Source organism: Hyperoodon ampullatus (genome assembly GCF_949752795.1).
Source record: "Hyperoodon ampullatus genome assembly, chromosome: 4".
NCBI lineage: Eukaryota > Metazoa > Chordata > Mammalia > Artiodactyla > Ziphiidae > Hyperoodon > Hyperoodon ampullatus.
The window spans coordinates 26897103-26921894 of record NC_136917.1 but is presented as its reverse complement, the minus strand read 5'-3'; the positions used below and the strand labels follow the sequence as shown (position 1 = coordinate 26921894).

General features: G+C 58.1%; 2 protein-coding genes across 3 annotated transcripts; one reads left to right on the top strand and one right to left on the bottom strand.

Moving 5' to 3' along the window:
• Window positions 1-166: 166 nt before the first annotated feature.
• On the bottom strand, window positions 167-9336 carry MFSD12 (major facilitator superfamily domain containing 12; the record flags this gene model as incomplete). The annotated part of the gene is made up of 9 exons (XM_079703125.1): window positions 167-353; window positions 1500-1594; window positions 1679-1849; window positions 2248-2340; window positions 2425-2517; window positions 2805-2987; window positions 3108-3246; window positions 5015-5225; window positions 9039-9336. The coding sequence occupies 9 exons, from the start codon at window positions 9334-9336 to the stop codon at window positions 167-169; spliced, it is 1470 nt and encodes a 489-aa protein (XP_079559251.1).
• Window positions 9337-18928: 9592 nt separating this feature from the next.
• Window positions 18929-24477, top strand: HMG20B (high mobility group 20B). Of its 2 annotated transcripts, none has more exons than XM_079702964.1 (10): window positions 18929-18938; window positions 19220-19275; window positions 19762-19870; window positions 20359-20562; window positions 21198-21318; window positions 21664-21710; window positions 21992-22064; window positions 22290-22459; window positions 23134-23266; window positions 23792-24477. In XM_079702964.1, the coding sequence occupies exons 2-10, from the start codon at window positions 19238-19240 to the stop codon at window positions 23944-23946; spliced, it is 1050 nt and encodes a 349-aa protein (XP_079559090.1). In that variant the 5' UTR covers window positions 18929-18938; window positions 19220-19237; the 3' UTR covers window positions 23947-24477. The 2 variants fall into 2 exon arrangements, with proteins under 2 accessions (XP_079559090.1, XP_079559091.1); XM_079702965.1 differs by having other exon boundaries at window positions 22290-22505; window positions 23792-23925.
• The last annotated feature ends 315 nt before the right edge of the window (window positions 24478-24792 follow it).

Sequence of the window (24792 nt, the reverse complement as noted above, 5' to 3'; positions counted from 1 at the left end):
AGGGGCCACTGCAGGCCTCGTTGGGCAGCGAGCGTTCACAGTCGCGGTTAATTTACAGAGGGTAAGGGACCATGGGGCAGTGTCAGGGTTGGGCTCCAGGGTCCCCTGCAAGAGAGAAGGGGGTGGAAGTGGGGTTAGGGAGGGCGGGGCCTGTCCTGGCCCAGACCTACACACCCATGGCTGGTTTGGGGCTTTTGTGGGGTGGCGGGGCCTGCAACTCACAGCTCCGAAGGCGGACGGGCCAGACCAGGAGACAGCACAGAGCCAGGGTGGCGGCCACGCCCACGCCGCCCGTCACGGCCACCATCACCCAGTGGTAGAAGGCCACGCAGGCTTTGCAGCAGAGCTCTGAGCTGGGGGCGGGGGAAGGGCAGAAGAGGGTGAGCAGACGCCTGTCCGCCTGTCCGTACCTTCCAGCCCCAGCCTGGACCTCCTGCTCCTCCCATCTCAGCCGGGGCACCCCATCTTTCCCCGCACTCAGGCCAGGACCAAGTGGTTGCCCTCAACCCCCTCCTCCCCTCCAACAGCTGATACTTCAGTCAGTAAGGTCAGCTCTGCCTTCCAAGTCTACCCCGGACTGCCCATTTCTCCTCCCTCAGGATCCAGCCCCGTCACCACCTGCCCCCCACCATCCTAGTCCCCTCCCTGTTCCCGCCCTCCCTTCCCTGTCTGTCCTCCCCGAAGTAGCCACCAGAGGGCGCCAGTGAGCACCTGAGTCCGGCCCCACCCCCTCTGCTCACAGCCCTCCAGGGTCCCACCTCCCTTGGGGCGAAAACCCAAGTCCTCCTTGTGGCCCACAAGGCCCTGCACGACCCATCCCCTCCCTAACCTCCCCTCCTCCCTCTCCCCCCCTCGCTCACTCTACTCCAGCCCCAAGGGCCTCGTTGCTGTCCTTCCACCATGCCAGGCCCAGCCCTGCCCCGGGGCCTTTGCACAAGGCTCTTCCTCCCCATATGCCTAGAACTCCCTGACGTCCTCCAGGTCTCGGGTCCCATGTCACCTCAAGGCAGCCCTTCCTGACTTCTTGCCCCAGTCAGGCCTCCCCAAGCGGTGTCCTTCACACCCTTTGTACACATTTATTCATGAGATTATTCATGTGGCTCGTGTTGTCCCCAGCTCCATGAGGACAGAGGACCAGGCCAGCTTTCATTCCCAAATCCTGGGCTTCTACAGGGTGCAAACTCAGGTCTAGAACCATCTGGGGCTGGAACCCTAGGTTCTGAGGGTCTGAATTACAGGGATTCCAGGCTCTCCCTCTGCCCTGTCCGCTCACATCCCCCCGATCCATCTGTGTGTCCTCAGCACCTGGCCCAGGACAGACTGTCGGCTCAGTAAATAAATGGGCGCTCGAGGTGGGGAATAACCCGGTCTCCCTGGCTGTGAGGCCACAAGGGCGGGGGTCTTCTGTTCTCATTAGCAGACCTGGGGCAGCGCCTGGGGCACAGCATGGCCTCAGCACAGCTCATTAAACGCTAGAACGAATGGATGGGAGTACTCACGAGCAGGGGTGCAGGCTCTGGATGGCCATGACTGCCAGCCCATTGGCCACCTTGTCCGAGAAGCTCATGGCACCATACACGAAGGCTCCGCTGTGCTGGGGGGACACGGGCAGGGGGTCAGCATCCCAGGCCTCGGCCCTGGTCCCCAACCCCAACCCGGACCGGCGCAGCAGCCCTACCGTGTGGGGGCCAATGAGGTCAGCCGTCATGGCCAGCGAGGTGACGAGGATGGTGGCACAGCCCATGCCTAGCAGCACAGCCACCACATACACAGCCACACCCAGCTCATCTGCCAGTGCCACCCAGGCTGCGAAGGCCAGGATCACCAGGAGGCCCACAAAGTAGGTCATCTGCAGAGAGCCCGGCCTAGCGTCAGGCCTGCCTCGCCGGGCAGCCCTGAGCCTGGCACTTGCCCTTTCTGATCTTCAGTCCGGCCCCCAGCAAAGCGGGGTTTGAGTTGGGTTATCCCTAAGGAGCCCGCAGCTCTGCCCTCAGAGGATTCTGAGATTCTGAGCCTCAGAGGTGCTCCAAGCACCATAGAGCAGATGTTCTAGGGCTATGCTGTCTGTTACGGCTGCCACTAGAGGTGGGCGGCTACTTGGGTCTCAACGCAACTCAATTAAAAGGAAACAAAATGAAGCATTCAGTTCCTCAGTCACGCCGGCCACCCTCTGGCTCCCACGCTGGGCCGTGGTCTGGAGTCGCCCAGGTTCCACAAGGCACCCTGCCCTCTGCCTGGCCCACTCACATTCCTCCCGATGCACTTGTTGACGGGCTTCAGAAGGAAGGAGGAGAGGAAGCCGCTGAGGTACATCACCAGTGGGATGGTGGCGATGAACTTCTGTCGGGGCAGAGCGGGCACAGGCGTGTCAGGAGTGGCTCATCAGGCTCGGGGCCCTGCACCCCCACCACCCGGCCGGCTCACCTTAGGCAGGTTGAGGGAGTAGGTGAGGTACATGGCCATGTATGTCTGGGACAGGTTCACAATGAGCCTTGTGCTCATGTACAGCAAGCCCACCTGTAAACGGACGGGTCAGAGGGGGCCCTCCTCCACTCCCATAAGCGGGGAGCACTGGGGGCCCACGCGAGTAACCCCGCATTTGGCACCTGATCCATTAGTAGTGACTGCCTAGCTGGTCAGGTGGAGAAGAGAGCAATGACTGATTAGTAATGTCTGCCCTGGGTGTGACTGGAGAAGGGGCTACGTTTGCTCCAACGTCTGCCATCCCTGCCTGCAGCCGCACAGAGTAAGGGCCTGGTGGGAGAGGGGCATCAACTCCAACACCCTCTGCCCCTATGACGTACCTGATAAAAGGCTGGCTCCCGAAGCCAGTGTTTCCAGAGCAGCAAGGGCCGGGCAGTTGCAGGGGCCAACAGGGGGCTGTGTTCATCTGGCTCCTCCACCTGCCGCCGGCGCCCCTCCCTGGTGCCCAGGTGGAACAGCAGTGAGAAGACAGCTCCAACGCCCACCACCAACAGCGAGAGGTTCTGGGGACCGGGCAGGAGAGGGGTCAGCAGCGACTCTCGGCCCAAGCCCTGAGTTCTGGGCCTTGGGGTTGTCCAACCCGGGCAGCAGCCAGCCTTGGCCCACCCCGGGCCCCAGCTCACCCGGAACACCGGCACATCTTGGACCCCCAGCTGGTCATAGACATCCTGGGTGGACCCCATGTGGGGAGAGCCCTGCAGGTGGAGCAGAAGCCAGGCAGCCCCATAGACAGTGATGCTGGCCACCACGGTGAAGGCGTACCTGCCGGGGCACAGGCGAAGCCTCAGCAGGGCAGCCCGGGAGCCAGGCGACCACTTCCTCCCCAGGCGGGTGTACAGAGCTGCTTGTGGCATCTGGGGAACCCCCGGCCAGGTGATTTCAGCCACCAACACACTGGGTAGCCCAGGAAAGCCTCTGCTGGCCTCAGTTTCCCCAGCCTGCACGTATCTGATTTCTCTGGCCCAAGACCTCTCTGTGAGGTCCCGTCTGCCTGGTGCCTGAATGTAGAGACTTAGCAAAGCAGGGCCGAGTCAGGTCTGCAACCCAGAAGCCTGAGAACCCAAGATACCCAGAAATCCTGGGCTTCAGCTGGGCAAGGGCTCCATGGTCTAAAGTCATCTGAGTCCACTCCTGCCTGCAGCCCCAGAGCCATGTCCCGCCTAGGGCCTCGGCCGGGGCGAGGAGCCTCTGGATCTCACCAGGAGTCCATTTCCCTTTCTGAAAGTGAGAACAAGAACACCCGCAGAGGTCAAGGCGAAGACGACACGAGGCAGGCGGTAAAGTACTTGCGGGTAGAAAGCGCCCAGAGCTTGGCCTCTACCGGGCCCAGCCTGTCCCCCTCAGCTGGGGCCCTCGGGGGCCCCAGGCATTGAGCAACCCCTGCCGTTAGTGCCTGCAGCTCTTGGCCATAATGGGGAACTGGGCTCAGACAGGCAGGGCCCTCATGACGAGCGCTTATGCCCGCACGGCCACCTTCATGCATGACGTCCCTCCTGCAGAGAACTGTCATCTCCTGATCCCTGTTCCCACTGCACAGGCCCCACTCTGCTCCAACCCTGTCCCTGGGCACATGACAACCTCTCGGGCTTGTGAGAATTCAAGATCTTCTGCGTGATGGGCTCGGAACTGTGCCCAGCCCACAGCAAGCGTTCCATAAGTGCTCCTGCTACCGTCACATGCACAATCACCTCCTTCAGCACCTCAAGCAAGTCAATGGATGCACTGGGCGCCAGCTGTACCCACGTGTGGGAGGCGGGATTCTAAGATGGTTCAGACATTCCCATGGCCTGCCCCCCCGCCCCCCTCCCCTTGGGGAACGGGATGTGTGAATGTGATGGGTTGTCAAGCCCGTGTTAGGTAACTGTCTGTGGCAAAGGTAAAGGGATTTTGTGGATGTAAGTAAGGGAGATTATCCTGAGTGGGCCTGACCTAATCAGGCGACCCTGAGAAAGTGGGCTCACACCATCCCTGAGATGAGAGACTCGTGCTGGCCTCAAAGAAGCAGCAAGCCCCTACGACTTCTTTTTTTGGCCGTGCCATGCAGCATGCAGGATCTTAGTTCCCCGACCAGGGATCGAATCCACACCCCCTGCAGTGGAAGCTCAGAGTCTTAACCACTGGACCGCCAGGGAAGTCCCAACCCCCAAGACTTCTAAATCTATAAGAAGACAAACACTGCCAACAATGACATGAGCAGGGCAGAGGGACCCCAAGCCTCAGATGACGCCCTAGCCCTAGCCGACACCTTGATTGCAGCCTCAAGACTAACGCTGAGAACCCAGCTAAGCTAAGCCAGACTCCTGACCCACAGAAACCAGGAGGTGGCCAATGTGTGCTGTTTGAAGTTGCTAACTTGGTGCTCATTTGTTACGCAGCAACGGCCGAATAATACACTAATTTACAGATGCCTATGCTGGGGCAGAGTCCCAGAGCCGCATAGCCAAGCAGAGCCCAGACATGGAGGGTGGCCGTGGGCCCCCGGCCGTGCCTGCTCTTTGCACGCCTGCCCGCCCTGCCCCAAAGGTGGCACCTGAGAGCCGTGAGCTCCACCTTCTCATGGTCGTTGGTGACGAGCTCCGGGATGAGGCTGAGGTGGGCGATCTGTGTAGCAGCCCAGCCGAACTGGAAGATCACGATGAAAGGCCCGTAGTAGAGGAGGGCAACCCACTCAGGGGTGGTGGCCTTGCAGCCCAGGCAGGGGCTGAAGATGAAGGGGAAGGACAGCAGGACGCAGATGGTGCCTGTGGACGAGCAGAGCGGGGAGGGCACATTGCAGGGCCTTCCCACGCTGGCCCAGGGCTCCCCAGGTGAGCGGGTGGGGACAAAACCGAGACGTGGAAAAGGTTAGAGACCCCCTCCACAAACACACAACAAAGTCACACAGTGAGTGGGTGTCAGCAGCCCAGGGCTCCCCAGGCTTACAGCCCCTGTGACAGATGGGGAACTAAGGCCCAGAGATCTGGGGTCCCCCTGAGGACACACAGCCAAACAGGACAGAGGGGCTGGGCCTCCCAGTCCAGGCCCTATGCCCCTTGTGTGTGATGGGGGAACTGATGCACAGCCGGCCACATGCTGTAACCATGCAGGGGCAGGGCCAGGTGATAGGGGGCAAGAATGGGGCCTTGCCATGCCGGCTCAGGGCTTGCCAAGTTTGCCCCCTTGGTGACAGCCGGGGAAACAAGCCGAGCCTGAGGCCACGCAGCAGGTTGAAAGGGCGCTGTGGAGGTCCCCTGGGGAACTGCCCACCACAGATGCGCCACTTACCCCCATCACTTCCCCTTCCCGCCTCGCCCACGGAGGGGGCCTTTTCCTCCCAGCTCCTACCAGGCATCCCGTGGGGCTGCCAGGAGTCAGGGGGCCCAGTTGACGCTGGGTGGGGCTGGGCCACATCCTGCCCTCTGGAGTCCTAGTGTCCCTGTCAGCCCACAAGGGGGCCTCTCCCTGGAAAACACTGATACCTCAGAACAAGCACAAGTGCTCCCCGAGGTCCCAAAGGGGCCTGCACCACCCGCCCTGCCCCGTCCCCTCCTCCCTCTCTCCCCCTCGCTCACTCTGCTCCAGCCACCCGGGCCTCCTCCCTGTTCCTCCTGCCCCAGGGCCTTTGCACAGGCTGTCCCCTCTGCCTGGAATGCTTTTCCCATGACATCTTAGCAAGGCGCACTCCTCTTCATCCCTCCAGGACTCAACTAAAATGCCACCTCCTCAAAGAAGCCCCCCTGACCAGCCCAGTCACCAGCAGTCCCCTCCCCACCCTGACACCCTCTGTCTGAACCCCGCTTTCTCTCCTTCATACCCCTTTGCACACACAGTAATTCTTTTGTCTCTCTGTCTGGGGGGTGGGTAACAGGTCTCTCCAAGTCACTTCTGTGTCCCTGGCACCCAATACAGAGTCTGGCACATCAAGATCTTTTGAATGAGTGAATAATAATAATAGTGGCCTCTATTTAAAACAGCCCAAAGAGGTGAATATTATTATTAACCCCATTTCCTGATGAGGAAACTGAGGCCCGCTGAGTGAGCTGCAGAACTGCGAGGCCAGCCTGCTGGACTCTGAGCCATGCTCCTTCCCTCCAGCCCTCCACCCTTCTCCTCCCATCCCAGAGTGCCTGGAGTCAGACTTCCTTCCTCCCCACCAGGCCCCCGGAGGTGACCTCATCCCCCAGACCCAGGGCCCGCCCCAACAGTCCAGGGACTGGGAAATGAAACCAAAACAACGCTTGGTATTTCTCTGGAACTGGTGCCTGGAAGAGGCACCCCAGGCAGATTCCTGGTGGCCTGGAGGCCACCCCGGGGCCAGACAGGAACTGTAGACTCTGGTCAGAAGAATGTGCTGCCCTAGCCGGACGGACTCTACCCTGCTGCCACATTAACCATTGTCAGGGCCAGGCTGCCTGGCTAGGGGACTTTGGGCGAGTGACTGCCTCTCTGGGCCTCTGTTTCCAGGAAAGGAAGCTAATAAAAATACCTCACAAAATTGGCATGAGAATTAAGAGTTAATATGTGAAATTGGGAGTTCCTACTTCTTTGAGCCACTTCCTGTCTCAGCAACTTCAAAGCCATGAGATGTCACACCTTTGCAAAAGCTGTTTCAACTACTTGGAATGCTCCCCTACACACACACACTCCTATTCGTCCTTCAAATCCCCAAAGCTAATGTCCCCTCCTCCAGAGCTCTGCTTCTTCCTATGAAGCCCAGTCTACCCACCTGCCCCAGCCTGGACCCGACAGGAGTGCCCATGTCTGGCTTTCTGGGTCCTCTCTGCGCTAGACGGGGAGCCCCGAGGGCTTGTTAAGGGAAAGAATGAGTCTGTCCCCACCACCCACAGACTCGGGTAAAAAAGAGAAGTGAGCACTGTGGCTGAGGTGACCTTCACTCAAGTCACCTTATCAGGCATCACAAGGGGCCGCCCTGGCTTCTTCTCTCCACATATCTTCCTGGATCTCTGCACATGCAGGGAGAGGGCACAGGTGGGAGGCCCTGGTATCTGATTGGGGCACCCATCATAAGCTGAAGGCATAAACACAAAGCCTTTAGTGTACTGACAAAGGTGCCTCCACTACCCTAAACTCCCCTCTGCAAGGGGACTCAGCGTCTCCCTCTGGGGTCAGGTGGGACCGTCGCTGAACCTCAGCCCCCCCACCTACAAAACGGGAAGACAGGCTGTTACGAGGTCCCACCTCAGGGCCTTTGCACATGCAGCATCCACTGCCAGGCAAACCTACCTGTGGCTGACTCCATCTCCTTGGAGGGGGCTCACCTGTCTGCCCCAGAGAAAACAGCCCTTACATCTCTCTGACCCAAGAACTACCTTTTTTGTGTGTCAACGGGTCTACCCAACTATTACGAACAAAATTGCATTTGAGACTTTGGGCTCAGCTCTGTAAGCAATCCCAACCGCGCCCGTAGAGGGATACCTCTGTCTAGGGTCTGAGTCACGTGCCTCTCCCTGCTCCCCCCGCACCCGGGCTGCTAGCCTAATGTGACCCAAAAACAGCCTGGGCATCCTCAATGTCTAAGAAACTGAAATCCAGCCCCTAAGCCACGGCCACAGCAATGCCAGCCACTTGCAGGCAACTTGGAGATCTATTGTACCTTGGAAAAATGTCCCTCATGAGGGCCGAGGCAAATCACTGCCTCCTCAGTCATTGTTCCCAAGGGCAAGGAGATACCAGCCGGCCCTCCTGGTTTCTGGAAAGCTGCAGCCCAGAATTCCCAGAAGCGGGCAGGATTCCTGGTTCTGCCTCCTGAAATGCCCGGCATGCCCCAAGCGCCAGGATGCAGCGGGTACTTCTGCCAGCGAAAGAACAGCAGGCAAAGTGGCCAGGGCTAATCTCAGGGCCCAGGGTCCAGGCGGGCAGAGAAGGGATGCCAGGAGTCGGGCCTTATCATGGGTGTGCACCGGGCAGGGTGCCCCGGCCCCTGTGGGACCCACCTCCTCCCCTCACCAACAGCCCTCTAGTCCAGGTAACTCCCTCATAACAAACAGAGGGTGACCCCATTACCTGCTCTGCAGACCCCCATCCCATCAGCCGGACAAGTTACAGAACCCCGAGCCTTCTGGCTTACCCGGTCCCCAACCCAGTTCCCAGGACAGCTCCCCAAAGCCACCAAGTGCCAGGTTGCCCGAGGTGAGCGAGGGGATGGATGCACAAAGTGCACTGCGGGAACAGACAGACAGAGGGGACTCTAGGCAGCCCGACTCAAGAGTTGTCCTGGGTAGGCACCCTGATACAGATGAAGTCAGGCCAGACCAGACAGACTGACAGAGGAGGCGCTGGCAGTAGACCCAACCCAGAGAGGGTTCAGGGTGCCCCGGAGGATTAGACAAAGAAAAGTGACACTGGACGGTCACACGAACAGTCAGACGGAGGAGGCTCCGCGGGTCAGATGGCAGCCATGCGACAGACAAACAGAAGGGGTACTGGGCAGTTTAGCAGACAGATGGGAAGGCTCATGGGTTGGGCAATTAGAGAGGACGGAGCAGTGGGACAGAGAGGGGAGGTTCGGGCCCTGAGGCAGGCAGTCGGATGGGGGAGTCCGGGCCGGGGCTTACCGACCAGGTGCCAGGCCTTGCGCGGGCCGAAGCGGGCGCAGCGGCCTGCGGCGCGGTCAGCCTCGAAGCCCACGAGGGGCGTGCACAGCCCGTCGGCCACCTGACCCAGCAGCAGCAGCAGGCCGGCGCCGCGCGAGCTGTAGGCGCGCACCGAGTGCAGGTAGAGCAGCAGGTAGGTGAACCACATGGACGCGCAGAGGTCGTTGAGGAAGTGGCCCACGGCGTAGCTCAGCCGCGCGACCAGGGACAGCGGCCGCGGGGGCGCCCCCGCTCCGGCCGCCGGGGGCCCCGGGCCCATGGCGGCGCTCCGGGATCGGCCCGTCCGTCCGGCGCCGGCAGACAGGACCCCCGGCCCGGGCTGCCCGGGCCCTACTCTCCCTGCTTCTCTGCCCTCCTCCACCCCGCCCGCCCCGCCGAACGCTTTTGCGGCGACAAAACCGGTGGATCCGAGACTAGCTCGGGAGGGGCGGGGAATCCCGGGAGCGGCGTCCGCGCCCGCCAATCGGGGCCGCGGGCCGGGACGGAAAGCCAATCATCACGAAGAGAGGCGTGGTCTCGGGGTTAGCCCGGCCTCGACGCCCGGCACCGACGGGGCTGCTGGGTCCTAGCGCCCGACGGGTTCACAGTGGTTTGCGGACCCTCCCACGGAGGTGGGGGGCGACGCCAAGGGCACCCTAATCACACCCCTGTCTCCAGGCCCGCGCCATCTCAGCCTGCCTGCAAATTTACGAGGCCTGCCTGCTGTAGGCCGGGGCAAACGGGGTGGGTTCGGGGCGTGGGTGGGTGGCAGAGAGGTCTGAGTCCGACCTCACCTCTCTTGGCGTCCGGTGATTTCCCGACGCGGAGAGACCCAATCGGATGCAGGGAGGACGCATTAGTTCTAATTATTTAGTTATTAACGATAATAATGGGGATAATCAGAATTTTAACACCAGCTGGCATTTAATGAGCGCTGACTGTGCCGAGCGCCCCACGTGGATTTTCTCATCCCAGCAGAGCAGGAGGCGGGGCAAATCTCCGATTTCACAGGCGACAAACCCGCCCAGAGAGGGGACGCAGGTGCTCTGGGGCGCACAGTGAGTCAAGTGCATGCGACTCTGAGGCCTGTGCTCTGGACCCCTCCCCATCCTCCTTCCAACAGCCCTCCCACGATTGGGTCACTACGCACGCAGTTTCAAGTTCCTCCAAGCGTAGGGTGCAGCTCCCCTGGACTCCGGGCCTCTACCAGCAGTGGTTTAAAATCTGCACTCTGGAGCCAGAGTCACGGGATCCAGACCCAGCCCCCCACCCCCAGCTCTTCCGGCTGGGACGAGTCCATTTCGTGGGGCCTCAGTCTCCCGAGCTCTAGAATGGGTATAATGTATGTTTAAAAGGATATAAGCGTTATCTTTTTTTTTTTGGCCTCACCGCGCAGCAGGTGGGATCTTAATTCCCTGACGAGGGATGGAACCCGCGCCCCCTGCAGTGGAAGCGGGGAGTCTTAACCACTGGACCAGCAGGGAAGTCCTTTAAGCGTTCTCTCAATATTCTCAGCCAGAAAGGCTTTCCAGCACCCTCTCCTCCCACCTCGGTTATTACTCCGGGTTCCACAGTGTCCTGGGCTGCCCCCATCACAACGCTGACACCTCCTCCTCTCCCCGCCCCAATTGTAACTCTCACCCACTGGACCATGATCCCTGTGAAGGCAGGAACCGGGTCCGTCTTAGTCACTGCGTTGTCCCCAGCGATGCCTGGCACATAGTAGGAACTCAAGAAACATCTGTCAAACGATTGAATGGTGGACATACAGGCAGAGAATCAGAAATGCAGACAGAAATTGGGAAACAGAGGGGAACCCACTTATAAACTTGAAGCCCAGGCAGCCCAAGGGGTGCCTGGCCCAGACGCCCACACTGACGCAGACCACCCACAATTCTTTCATGAAAAGGAGCCTGAAAAACTGGTGTGGATGGGGAATAGTGGCTCCAAGAGAGAGAGCCTGGCAGGGGAAGAAAGGAGATAAGGGGTAGACCCAGATCTTTGATAAATGGATTAGGAGAGATAAGAACCACAAGTCTTTCCTCCCTGCTGGGCATGCTCCCCTTCGATTTCTCCGAAGGAAATGGAAGACGACTTTTAAAATTACTAGCCTAGGGACTCCCCTGGTAGTACAGTGGCTGAGACTCTATGTAGTTCCCAGTGCAGGGAGCCCAGGTTCGATCCCTGGTCGGGGAACTAGATCCCACATGCTGCAACTAAGAGTTCACATGCTGCAACTAAAAAAAGATCCTGCATGCCACAACTAAGACTCAGTGCAGCCAAATAAATACTTAAAAAAAAAACTAGGCTAAGCTTTTTATTTGCATTCCTCCTCTCCTTTCATCCCTCAAAACTTCACACCCATTTTTTAAAGTCTTTATTGAACTTGTTACAATATTGCTTCTATTCTTTTTTTTTAATATATATAAACGTATTTATTTTTGGCTGCACTGGGTCTTTGTTGCTGCGCGCGGGCTTTCTCTAGTTGCGGCGAGCAGGGGCTACTCTTCGTTGCGGTGCACGGGCTTCTCATTGTGGTGGCTTCTCTTGTTGTGGAGGACGGGCTTCAGTAGTTGTGGCACGTGGGCTCAGTAGTTGCAGCTCGCAGGCTCTAGAGCACAGGCTCAGTAGTTGTGGCGCACGGGCTTAGTTGCTCCGCGGCATGTGGGATCTTCCCAGACCAAGGCATGAACCTGTGTCCCCTGCATTGGCAGGTGGATTCTTAACCCCTGTGCCACCAGGAAAGTCCCCACACCCATTTTACAGATGAGGAAACTGAGGCTCAGCAGACGTCCCTTGCCAGAGGGCAAGCAGCTAACAAGAGGCGGATTCAAGTTTCCAACTGAGCTCCCTGTGACTTCCAATATCTTTGAGTTATTTATTCACTGGCAGGAGAGAGCCCACCTGGAGGGAAAGGTGGCTCAGTTTTCCCTCTTATCCGCCTCCTGTGTGGGTCAGGAACACAAGACGTCATCCCCGCAGCCCCTTGGGGCAGATGCAGCAGGGGAACGAGGGGATGTTTGGCAGAGGCACCAGCACATCTCTGATCTCTGGGTCCTTACGCTGTTAGAGCCAGCTAGTATTTCCTGGCCCTGACTCTGTGGGGAAGGCAGGAACAAAGCTGATTCTGACCCTGGGGGAGCCAGGGAGCTGCCTCCGGAGCATCATCATTCATTCATTCATGAACTCATTCATTCATTCATGAACTCTTTCATTCATTCATGAACTCATTCACTCAGTGGATCTGGTCTCAGGCTGAGCAATGCTGGACCCCCAAAGCTTCTGAAGCCCCTAGTCTTAAGGTGGGGGGGGCGCGGAGCCACACCCTCCGATCCCCCCGTGGTCAGTGCTGGGGCTGGAAGAATCAGACCAAAAAGGGTGATTGAGTGGTAGAGGAGGAGTTGGGACGTTACCCCCAGGTCACTGGAGCCACAGTAGAGTTTTTAGAAGCAGGGAGGGTCAGATAAAAAGTCTGTGGGGGTGAGGGTGAGGGCGATTTATTCCAAAGCAGGCCTTAGCTGCGTGGGTGGGACACCAGTGGAGGGCATACATGACCGGAATAAGAGGTGGGGGCAGACTTGCTGGGAAGATCAGAGAAGGCCATTGCCTAGGGGAAGGAATGATGGGAAGGAGAGATAAATGCCCAGCCCTCAGGGAAGGACAGAAGGACGGACAGGCTTGTGGTCAGGAGAATCTGGACATCCTTTGATGCCCCCAGAGCATCCCCAGCGTCCTCAGACGCGCCAGAACTGCGTCTCCCCTCTTCCCAGCTGGAGATCAGATGTCCCGGTGGCCGCTGTCCAGCCTCAGGAGAGGTGCTTGCTTTGATCTTCTTCTGACCCAGGTCATAATGGGGGGTGGGGGGGCACTCGGAGAGGGAGGGTTCGGACGGAGGCTCAGAAGAAATTTCCTTAGATCCCTGGGTGGCTGTGCAGAGCCCACAGCCAAGACCAAACCCAGGCAGTTTCATGCAAGCCACTGGGCCTCAGTTTCCCTTTCTGTGAAATGGAGGTGAGAGTAGCAACTCTGAATAGAGTTCTTGGGAGGCCTTAGGGAGATCAGACAGGTAAAGAACTTCTTGGGCCCTAGAACAGGGTTTCTCAAGCTGGCCAGTATTGACAGTTGGCACTGGATTGTTCTCTGTGGTGAGGGCTGGCCTGGGCATTGCAGCATCTCTGGTCCCCACCCACCCCCGGCCCCAGTCGTGACAACCAAAATTGTCTCTAGACATCGGGCAGGGGCAGGAGAGGGGGCGAATTGCCCCCAGGTGGGAACCACTGCAGTAGAAAATTCTCTGTAACAGGGGCTTCAGTCTCCCTGGACAAGACTAGCCAATGCTTGTCTGTCCTTCTGTCCTACCCTGAGGGCTGGGCATTTATCTCTCCTTCCTGTCGTCATCCCTACCCCTAGGCAGGGCCTTCTCTGATCTTTCTGAGCACTGTGCCCTGAATTAAACTCATTACAGTGAATTGAACTCATTATATCCTTCCAACGACCTCATAAAGGCAGACATGGTTATTATCCTACTTCACAGAGGGAGCAAACTGAGGTGCAGAGAGTTTTGATAAATTGCCCAGCTGGGGCTCAGCGCCACCTCCCTGAGCTCCTGAGGGTCCAGCAGCAGTGGGGGTGCCCCCTCCCCAGAGGTCTGAGACCCCTGTCTCCACACCCCTTCGTTCCGGCAGCTGATACCTCTGTGTTTCCCTTTTGCCTTCTCGGCCCTTCGATGCCAATGAAAGCAATCCCCCGTATTAAATTCACTCTGTAAAAAAGCCTGAGCAGGGCTGGGATATCCTGGGAGCACCGACAACACCCTGATCCTTCCTGGGGGTGGAGAGAAGTTGAACCATCCTATGTTGGCAAATAAGCATCAAAAACATCAACAGGGGACTTCCCTGGTGGTCCAGTGGTTAAGACTCTGACTTCCAATGCAGGGGGAGCAGGTTCAATCCCTGGTTGGGGAGCTGAGATCCTACATGCCTCAGGCCAAAAAACCAAAACATAAATCAGAAGCAATATTGTAACAAATTCAATAAAGACTTTAAAAATGGTCCACATCAAAAAAATCTTAAAAAAAAAAAGAGTAAATGGGGGACTTCCCTGGCGGTCCAGTGGTTAAGACTCCATGCTCCCAATTCAAGAGGCACAGGGTCGACCCATGGTCCTGGTCGGGGAACTAAGGTCCCACATGAGCATGGCGTGGCCAAAAAAATAAAAATAAACGGGAGGCACCACACCCCAGTAATTTCATGTCTTCCTACCTACCCTGGAAAAGCCGACCAGGGGCATCAGACAGCAAGTTGGGAACGTTTGAAGCAGGGGCTGCAATACAGTCATATCGAGAAGGACCAGAACCTGCGTCAGCCAGGGCTCGTTAAAGAGGCGGTGATGCGGTCCTGCTGTGGAATGTTACCCAGCGCCAGAGGGAACGAGGCACTGCTCTGGACCTCACATATAAAACCACTGGGAGAAAGGCTATGGACTCACAGTTTGCAGGGGACGTTCACAGCATGATGGCCATGTGATCCCAAAAAGCAAGATGTGAGCTCACATTCCTTATAGGGATACATTCACACTCGTGTGTGTGTTTGTGTGTGTGTGTGTGTGTGCGCACGCACACGTGTTGTGTGTTTTTGTTTTTTTAATTAATTAATTTATTTGGCTGTGCAGGGTCTTAGTTGTGGCACACGGGATCTTCGTTGCCACACACGGGATCTTTGGTTGGGGCACGTGGGATCTAGTTCCCTGACCAGGGATCGAACCCGGGCCCCCTGCATTGGCAGCATGGAGTCTTAACCACTGGACCACCAGGGAAGTCCGGCACGTGTTGTGTTTTGCACTCTGTCCCCCCAACATTCCTAGGTGAAAGTCCTAACCCCCAGGACCTCAGAATGTGACCTTATTTGGAGATAGAGTCACTGCAGATGATGTAATGATGAGTCACAGCTGGAGCAGAGTGGGCCGTAGTACTACATGACCAGTGACCTTAGAAAAAGGGGAAATTTGGACACAGACACATACGCACAGGGAACATCATGTGCGCATGAAGGCAGAGATGCCGTGATGCTTCTACAAGTCAAGGAACGCCGCAGATTGCCAGGGAACCCCGGAAGCTGGGAGAGCACACAGAGCATGGGACAGACTCATGGCCTCAAAAGGAACCAGTCCTGACCAAGCCCTTGATCTTGGACTTCTGGCTCCCAGAACTGTAGCCCTAGGAGACTCATAGGGTGCGTGTGTGTGTGTGTCTAGGAGAAGTTTTGCTAAGAAATGTAACAAGCTGATAATGGAGAGTATGGTGGAGGTATGGTGGCCTTCATACACTACTTTAACTTTGTACAAATGAAATGAATTTGCACATTATTTGCATAATAAAATTAATTTTGTAAACAAAGACATTTAAGCCATCCTTAACAGATCTCATATTTCTAGGACCACAAATCGGGATACTCTTCCTGATTTCATACTATAAAAATTTCCAAATGGAGCGTAGAAATGAATGCAAAGAAACTAGCATGAAATTATATGACATTAGACAGCTAGAGTTCCTGGTTTTACTGAGATCTAGGACTTGAGAGAACATTCTTGCTAAGAAAAACCTATTTATAATTTGGGAGCAAAAGGATCTGCTTTTAGATAAACGTATGAAGGATGTAAAGTCAAACAGCAGAAATGCTACTTCTTACATGTTGCTTGTTGGGTGGTGGTGTGTGTGTCTGGATTGCATGCATTGGACTGAATGCAATTCAGTTTGGACTCAAGACACTTTTGTTTTTTCTAGAAAATACCCACATAGCAAGGAATTTGTCTTGATGCCAAAGAGCTCCAAACTTCTTTCAAAATCAACCTCAATAGGGACTTCCCTGGTGGCGCAGTGGTTAAGAATCCGCCTGCCAATGCAGGGGACACGGGTTCGAGCCCTGGTTCGGGAAGATCTCACATGCCGCGGAGCAACTAAGCCCGTGCGCCACAACTACTGAGCCCGCAAGCCACAGCTACTGAGCCTGCGTGCCACAACTACTGAAGAGAAGCCACTGCAATGAGAAGCCCGCACACTGCAACGAAGAGTAGCCCCTGCTCGCCGCAACTAGAGAAAGCCCGCGCAGCAACAAAGGCCCAATGCAGCAAAAAATAAATAAAATAAATTTAAAAAAATCAACCTCAATAAATTGGAATGTTGGGATTGACATACACACTACTATTTATAAAACAGATAACTAATAAGGGCCTACTGTATAGCACAGGGAACTCTACTCAATCCTCTGTAATGGCCTATATGAGGAAAGAATCTAAAAAAGAGTGCCTATATGTATAACAGATTCACTTTGCTGTACACCTGAAACTAATACAACATTGTAAATCACCTCTACTCCAATAAAAATTTTAAAAATCAAGCTCAAAACCTTTCATTTCTTTTTGATACACAGGAAGACCCCTGAACTCCTTGTGTGGTACCTTGGGAGTGGAAGGACAGTTTCTATGCCAACACCAGCCTTGTCAATCAAGCCAAAGAGGCGGGGCTCGGAGGGCGGGTCTTCCCCTGTCTTCTAGCTTGGAATTCTCACCTAGATATTGATAGTTTCTAACCCAGCAGAGAGGCAAGCGAGAGTGGGAAGTGCCACATCGGATTAAGCAACGGAGCAGGGTGTGGAATCTGGGTCTGTCAAGATTCCGGGGAATTGCTCATCTTCCTCAGCCCTGGGCTGGCTCTTCGAAATACAGGTTCATTGTGATTTAATTCACACACCAGATAATGCACCCATTTAAAGTGTACAGTTGCGTGGGTTTTAGTATATTTAAAGAGTTATGCAACCATCACCACAGTCTAATTTTGGAACATCTTGAGCACCCCCAAAAGAAACCCCGTGCCCATTAGCAATTACTCTCCATTGCCCCTCCCCAGTGATTCTCTAGTCCCAGGCAACCACTAATCCACTTCCTGTCTCTCTGGCGTTGCTGGTTCTGGACAATTCACATAAATGGAATCATACACTGTGTGGGCTTTTGTGATGGCATCTTTCATTGAGCCTAATGTTTTCAAGGCTTATCCTTGTTGTAGCATGAATCAGCAATTTATTCCTTTTTATGGCCAATGATATTCTATCGGATGGATGGACCACAGCATTTATCTGTTCATCAACTGATAGACATTTGGGTTGTTTCCTCTTAAAAAAATTTTTTTTTTAATTTTATTTATTTGGTTGTGCTGGGTCTTGGTTGCAGCAGGCATGCTCCTTAGTTGTGGCTCGCCAGCTCCTTAGTTGTGGCATGCATGTGGGATCTAGTTCCCTGACCAGGGATCGAACCCTGGCCCCCGGCATTGGGAGCACAGGGTCTTAACCACTGCGCCACCAGCGAAGTCCCTGTTTCCACTTTTGCACTAGTGTGAATCTTGCTGCTGTGAACATTCATGTACAAGTGTCTTTGTGGACGTATGTTTTTTAATTCTCTTGGGTATATCCCTAGGAGTGCAATGGATGGATCGCATGGTAACTCCATCGTTTGTTTTTTTAACCTTTTGAGGAACTGCCAGACTGTTTGCCAAAGCTGCTGCACCTGCCTATTAGAAATTTACATGATTCATTTATTTGTTTATTCAACATATATGTATGGAGAGCGCCTGTGGGCACTGTTCTGGGTGCTGGGAATATAGCAATGAGCAAACAGGCAGCTCACAGGGAGCAAACGAACACATGGAGAAAAGATAAGACGAGATGGGGTACAAGCCTGGGAAAGTCTCACTGAAAAGGGGGCCATTTAATCTGGGGGAAGGGCACTCCAGGTGGAAGAAAGAGCGAGTGCAAAGGCCCAGAGGTGGGAATGAATGAAATGTAGGTATCTGAGGAACATCGAGGTAGCCGGTGCTGAGTGAGGAGGAAAGTGCAGGGAGGTGAGAGCCGGAAGGTGATGTCGGCAGATTGTTTAGGTTCTAATGGGCCATCATGAGCACCCAGTAACCACAACTAGCATCCTGGGGTCAGAGGCAACCCCAGTCCAGGCTGTAAGAAGATCAGGCTGCTGCCTGGGGGCCCCCAAGATCCCAGGGCAGAGTCTCCTGGCCCTCCATCTTCACGAGGTCCTTGCAATTTTCCTGTTCACACCACCTTTTCTTAAATGCTTCCGGCCCAGCTCCCGGTCTCATCCTCGCAGCATCCCAACCTCCTGGTCCTGAACACCGTGCAAAATCCCCATTGCACAGGAGAGAAAGCAGAGGCCCCCTTCACAGGAAGGAGAGTAGCCCCTGCATCAAAAGGCCCCCGGCTCAGAGCAGGGCGGGGCACGGCGGGGGCGCCGGGGGCTACAAGTTCTGTCAATAAACGGGAAATTTCCCCGCCAGGTTTGCTAAGAACAGGTCCCCCACCTTGCCGTGGGGTAAGGGGCTGCTCCGAAAGATCTTAATCCCTCCCCTAGCAACCTGCCGCCGTCCCAGGGCAACTAGGGCGGGGCTCAACTCGGAGTCACAGGTCCCCGGATCCTGCAGGGGCGGGGGAGTCTCGCCTTCAGAGGGGGAGGAGGAGTCCGCGCCGCGCCTACTGGCCCTTTAAGAAGCTCCTCCTTGCGATGCTTCAAAGCATCCTGATTGGTCCCGAAGGCCGCCGAGCGCAGCCGAACTTGACGCACCCGCCCGCAGCGTTCCCTACTTACCTCCCACGCGGCTCAGCGGCCGTCCCAGCCAATCACCAACGGGCGCGCCGACCCTCATCTGCATGGTCACGCCCCAGGGGAAGGGCATACCCAATCCGACCGCTCGCCGAACCGTCATTAGCATGCCGGGGACGGGTCAGGGCGGGGCGGACGGCAGGGGTGGGTGGCAGGGGCGGGCCCGGGGCGGTTGGTTGGAGCGTCGTAGCAGCCGAGAGGTCCGGGAAAGTTTCTTTGGAGGTGAAAACAGCCGCGGAACTCGGGGCCCTGCGAGGGGGCGGGGGCGCGGGGGTCCAGGGGCCGGAGCGGGGCCCCTCCCGGGCCGGGGGGGTGCGGACCCGGGCCTCCTGGGGGGGCGATTGCCCAACAAAGGATCCTTGGGGCGCCCGCCCTCGAGGGCCTCCCCGCCCCCGGTTCCGGCGCCCCCAGGCGCCCCGGACCCGGCTTTCCGGGGCTCCCCAGCCCGGCCCCGCCGTCACCGGCTTGGGCGGCCTTCACTCGGCCACGCGTCTACGTTCCAGGTGCGGCCGGGAGTGGCTATGTCCCACGGTCCCAAGCAGCCCGGCGCGGCCGCCGCGTGAGTGCGACATCCCCTCCCCCCAGCCCACTCGGAGCTGCAGCCTAGCCCCCACCTCGTCCCGTTGGAGCTCCTCGACCCTCGCCCCCCAGGGTCTTGACTTCCCCGACTTGGGGCAGGCCCTCCCCCTCGGGCCCCCACAGGCTTCTCCCCCAAACCTCCGGGCTCCAGTTCCTTTCAGGGGTCCCCTGCTAGCCTCCCCTAGTGCTCTTGCCCGAACCCTGGATCCTGACCTCCTCTGACCCCTGCTTCCAGAACTCAGGCCCCTAGCTGCCAGCGCTAGCGTCGTGGGGGCGTGGGTGGCCCTGACGTCCCGTGGCTCTAGTCTCTCCCACGCCCCCTGTGGCCCCCCCTAGTGCTTCTGCCTCAACCCCCGGATCCTGACCCTCTCAGAGCCCTCCTCTGAGGGAGGACTCGGGCCCCTCGCTGCCAACTCCGCCGTCGGTGTTGGGGAGTGGGGGTGACCCTGGCTTCCCATGGCTCCAGGCCGGCGAGCGGTAAGGCTCCAGGACAGCATGGGGGCTTCGTGGTGGCTGTCAAGCAAGAGCGCGGCGAGGGCCCGAGGGCCGGAGAGAAGGGGTCCCATGAGGAGGAGGTGAGAGTCCCTGCACTGTGGTGGCGGCGGCCCTTAGTCTTGAAGCTCCGCCCCGAACTCAATTTGAATTCGCTGTGGCTCCGCCCACAGTCCAGATTTCCCTCCAGATGCTGAGGCCCCGCCCTGTGCCAGATACCACGCCCCAAGAGCTCCACTGCCACTCTAAGTCCAGGCCCCGCCCACTGCCCAGGGATCGAAGCCAGTACGGAAGCCACGGCCACAACGAGGCCACGCCCACAACACAAGCCAGCCCCATCCCTGGGCTGATCCTCTGTCCCCAGTACTTCTCTGATCCCTTCACCCCTGGCCAGGGGTCTCTTAACCCCACTCTCCCAACCCTGAACCCTGACCAGGCCATACTTCCAGGCCTTCTGGGTCCTACCTCGTAGTTAGGCCCCGCCCAAGTCTTTCAGGGCCCCCGCCCCTTCCCCTCTGGGCCCGGCCCCAGCCCTCCAGGCCCCTCCCAACGGCGCGGCTGGGTTCTGCAGCCGGTGAAGAAGCGCGGCTGGCCCAAAGGCAAGAAGCGGAAGAAAATCCTGCCGAATGGGCCCAAGGCACCTGTCACCGGCTACGTGCGCTTCCTGAACGAGCGGCGCGAGCAGATCCGGACGCGCCACCCGGACCTGCCCTTTCCTGAGATCACCAAGATGCTGGGCGCCGAGTGGAGCAAGCTGCAGCCGGCGGAGAAGCAGGTGGGGACGGCTCGGGACCACTGACCTTCCCTCACCCACTCAGATACCCCCCTGCAGCCACTTACCCCAAAGGAACAGGTGGGGAGGGTCCTTCGTTCCTCCTGGACTCCAGGACCTGGAGAATTGACCACCCATTAGCTCTCTCCAGCTTGTTGAAGGGAGGGGAGAGTAGCAGTAGGCTGGAATAGACATAAAACGTAATAAACGTTAGACTAAAGAAGTAGGGGTGGGGGCTGGATTTCTGTTAGAAACCTTATGGTTTTTAAGTTCTGGTAATTAATTTAAAAATTGCAAAAACATCAAGGAAACGTTAGCACCAGCTTGCACCCTCTACCCTGGGATTTCAACAAGCAAAATGCGTTCGGGAGGGCAGTCCAGCCTGGAGGTGGGAGCCTGCAGACACTCAGACACCAGGGAGCGGTTTATAAAGGCTGGAATTGGGGTGAGGTCGCTGAGGTCAGGGAGTTGGGAGGTGGCCTGAGCAGCAGCCTGAAGGGTGGGGTTTTGTCTGGAGGGCAGTAGGGCGCTGTGGGAAGGCGCAGCACAGTGAGCTGAGTGATGGAGATGGGGTCTTGGCCTGCGAGGGCTACGCTGCCCCTGGGCTGGGCCGAGCCTTCTCATGCTGCCCCCGCCAGCGGTACCTGGACGAGGCAGAGCGGGAGAAGCAGCAGTACATGAGGGAGCTGAGGGCGTACCAGCAGTCGGAAGCCTACAAGATGTGCACGGAGAAGATCCAGGAGAAGAAGGTCAAGAAAGGTGCGGAGGGCCCCAGCCCCCAGGCAGCTGAGTGCCTGCTCTGAGATGGGTGACCCAGGCAGGCCAACCTACCCCCTCCAAAGGGCTCTCATGGTCCCGTGGGAACAAGACACACATAACCAGACAGTTGTGAGTGAATAGGGCTGGTCAGCACTGAGATTGGGCACACACAGATGCGGGGGCGGGGGGAGGGGGCCAGGTGGGAATCTTGACCCAGGATGAGTAGGGCTGACTAGGGGAGGGGAATGATGGTGTTCCAGGCAGGGGGAACAGCACGTGCAGAGCAAAGCGTGGGGTCCGAGGAGACCTGGGGGGCTCACCCTGCCCTCCTCCCTCCCCCACCAGAGGACTCCAGCTCCGGGCTCATGAATACCCTTTTGAATGGACACAAGGTAAGCTTCCCTCCTCCTAGGAGGACACCTGGGCAAGAAAGGTATGGGAGGCATTTAGACCTCTGGGTGAGTGAGGACCATCGCTCCTGGGATGAAGTGAGCGCCCGGTCCAGATGTGTGCAAGCAGAGGCTGGACAGCCACACAATGGGAAGGCTGTAAAATGGACTCTGACCCAGGTGGCCTGAGGAGACCCTCCCAAGCTTAGGGGATGTCCCAGAGGGGGTGTGGCTGCCCTCCCACCCCCTCCCAAAAATATTGCCACCTTGTCCTGTCGTCCCAGGGTGGAGACTGTGACGGCTTCTCCACTTTCGACGTCCCCATCTTCACGGAAGAGTTCTTGGACCAAAACAAAGGTGAGCGCTGACCACAGGTTCTTGGAGCAAGTGTTCGGCCCAGAGGGCGCCAAGGGGGTAGGCAGTGGGTGCCGTCCTCTCCTGCCCCCGTAGACCAGAGAGCTGAGGTGTGGGGCCGGAGGCAGAGCAGTGACGGAAGGCCTGGCGTGGGGCACAGCGAGGGGCAAAGCGCGGCTGAGGGAAGGCAGGGAAGCGCCAGGATCTGACCCGGCTCCCCGCCTACAGCGCGGGAGGCGGAGCTGCGGCGCCTGCGGAAGATGAACGTGGCCTTCGAGGAGCAGAACGCGGTGCTGCAGAGGCACACGCAGAGCATGAGCAGCGCACGCGAGCGCCTGGAGCAAGAGCTGGCGCTGGAGGAGCGGCGGACACTGGCGCTGCAGCAGCAACTCCACGCGGTGCGCCAGGCGCTCACCGCCAGCTTCGCCTCGCTGCCGGTGCCGGGTGCGGAGGCCCCGCCCCCAACCAACCTAGCCCCGCCCCTCCCACCCCCGCGAGTTCCGCCCCGCTAACTCCGCCCTCGACTACCTCGGGCTCCGCCCAGGCTACTGCCAGTCCCGCCCCCTCTGGCCCGGCTCCGCAAGCCCTACCCCTTACCCCCTCACCAGTCTCTTCACAAACCCTCACCTCCCTCTCCTCCGCCGCGCCCCTGCGGACCCCGCTCTCGACTACCCGATCCCCTCCCGCCCCGCTGCCCGACCTTGCTGCGCCAGCCCCGCCCACGCTGGCCCTCGCGCCCCGCCTCTGACCCCTCCCCTCATGCCAGTCTTCCGCGTTCTTTCCTCAGCTGACCTGGGCCAACTTCCCCTCCCCCACTAGCCCCCGCATCCCCCCCCATCACGACCCCGCCCTCTCCAACTTCCTTCGTCTGATCCCTGCCACAGCTGACCTTGATTTCCCCGGGTCCAGACACCCTGACCGCGCCCGCCCGGCCCCACTGAAGTGCGCCCCTGACCCTCTCCCCAGGACCCCACGCTTACAGACCCCCACCCTCTGACCTCTGCTTCGGTGGAGACCCCACCGCGGTGACTCCTCCGCTGGGCTCGTCTGACGGGTCCCCCCCCCCCCCCAGGCACAGGCGAGACGCCCACGCTCAGCACCCTGGACTTCTACATGGCGCGGCTGCACGGTGCCATCGAGCGCGACCCCGCGCAGCACGAGAAGCTCATCGTGCGCATCAAGGAGATCCTGGCCCAGGTCGCCAGGTGTGTGCCCCAGCTGGTCTGCCCCCAGGCCCGTTCAGCCCAGCTGGGGCTGCTTTGCGTAGGGGCTGCCTCAGGCTAGACCTTCGCTGGCCGGACCCGGAGAAATAGACTAGCTTTAGGCCTCCAGCGGGGTTTCTGGGGTCTGTGGGCGCTGCCCAGTGGGATCTGGCTGCCGGCTCTTTTTCGGAGGGCACAGCCCACGCGGGATCTACTAGGTGGGGCTGGTTTGATGCAGGTGGCTAATGGCCTAGCCCCTGGGGGCGCTCATTCGGCCTGGTACTCTATTACGACTCTGGGGAATCATCCAGCACTCCCTTGGCCCAGGGGACCCGAGCTTCCCCAAAGCTTCGGGGTGGGTTTTTCTGGGTGGCTCCCAGCTGCCCAGGATAGGTGGGGTCAACTCCAGGCCCCCCACCCTGGCATCTGAAGGAGCAGAGGAGGATGGCCTCTAGGGTACCCAGGAAGGGGGTGGGGCTGAGAGATGATGGGGGTCCCCCCTCACAGATCTTCTCCCTTCTGTCACAGTGAGCACCTATGAGGGTGTCTGCCACCCCATGATCCAGAGAAGACCAAGCCCTGGTCACGGCCCCTCCCCCACCCCCACCCCATGGAGGAGGGGTGCGGGTCCATCCTTTGGGGCCAGGCCCAATCCTGCACCTTGGGGGCTCCAGCCCCCCTAAAATTAAATTTCTACAGCATCCCTCTAGCTTTCAGTCTCCCCAGCACCCCAACCCAGAAAAATCGCCCACCACACACAGCACACATAGAACCCCATGGCCCCAGGGCCCAGCGAGGCCTGCTCGACCCACAGGGCACATCACACTACACGGACGTGGGAACACCACGCGTGGACAGCGTGACCCGGGACAGGAGGAGACTCACAGCCGCTCATACGCCCAGTGTGGGGAGAGTTACACACCCTACACCGGCTCTCCAGAACCAGTCCCTGGACACAGGGCAGAGAAAACTCACACCTGACACACTGGGACTCCTGCCTGGCAGGTGTCACCCTAAGTGCCCACAGGGCCAGGCACGCTGCAGGGACACACTCTCACACTCCGGGCGGGGCCCTCTACCGTCGCCCTCACATTCCTGCACCCCAGAATGCAGGGGTTGGTACCACCCCACCCTCATCCAGCTGAGGGACCCCCGTGGAGGGGGCCCCTTTGCCACTGCTCAATTGGACTTTTTAAATAAAAATGGAATTTGAATTTCAAGCTTGTGCGTGTGTGTCTTTTGGAGGGAAACAGGCCAGGACCTTCTGTTGGGGCCCTAAGCCTACTCTCCCCAGCTCCTGGCAACCAGGAATCCACTTGCTTTTTTTTTTTTTTTTTTGGCCACACCATGTGGCATGTGGGATCTTAGTTCCACGACCAGGGTTGGAACCCGTGCTCCCTGCATTGGCATCCCGGAACCTTAACCACTAGACCACTAGGGAAGTCCCACAAATCCACTTTCTGTCTCTGGATCTACCTGTTCTGGATATTTCAAATAAATGGAATCACATGCTGCGTGTCCTTTTGTGT

Bases quoted from the DNA above. Each gene is read 5' to 3' on its own strand.
- HMG20B (XM_079702964.1), top strand. From the start codon at position 19,238: ATGTCCCACGGTCCCAAGCAGCCCGGCGCGGCCGCCGC. The intron at 21,711-21,991 runs GTAAGCTTCCCT...CTGTCGTCCCAG, and splicing joins CCCTTTTGAATGGACACAAG to GGTGGAGACTGTGACGGCTT. The intron at 22,065-22,289 runs GTGAGCGCTGAC...CCCCGCCTACAG, and splicing joins GTTCTTGGACCAAAACAAAG to CGCGGGAGGCGGAGCTGCGG.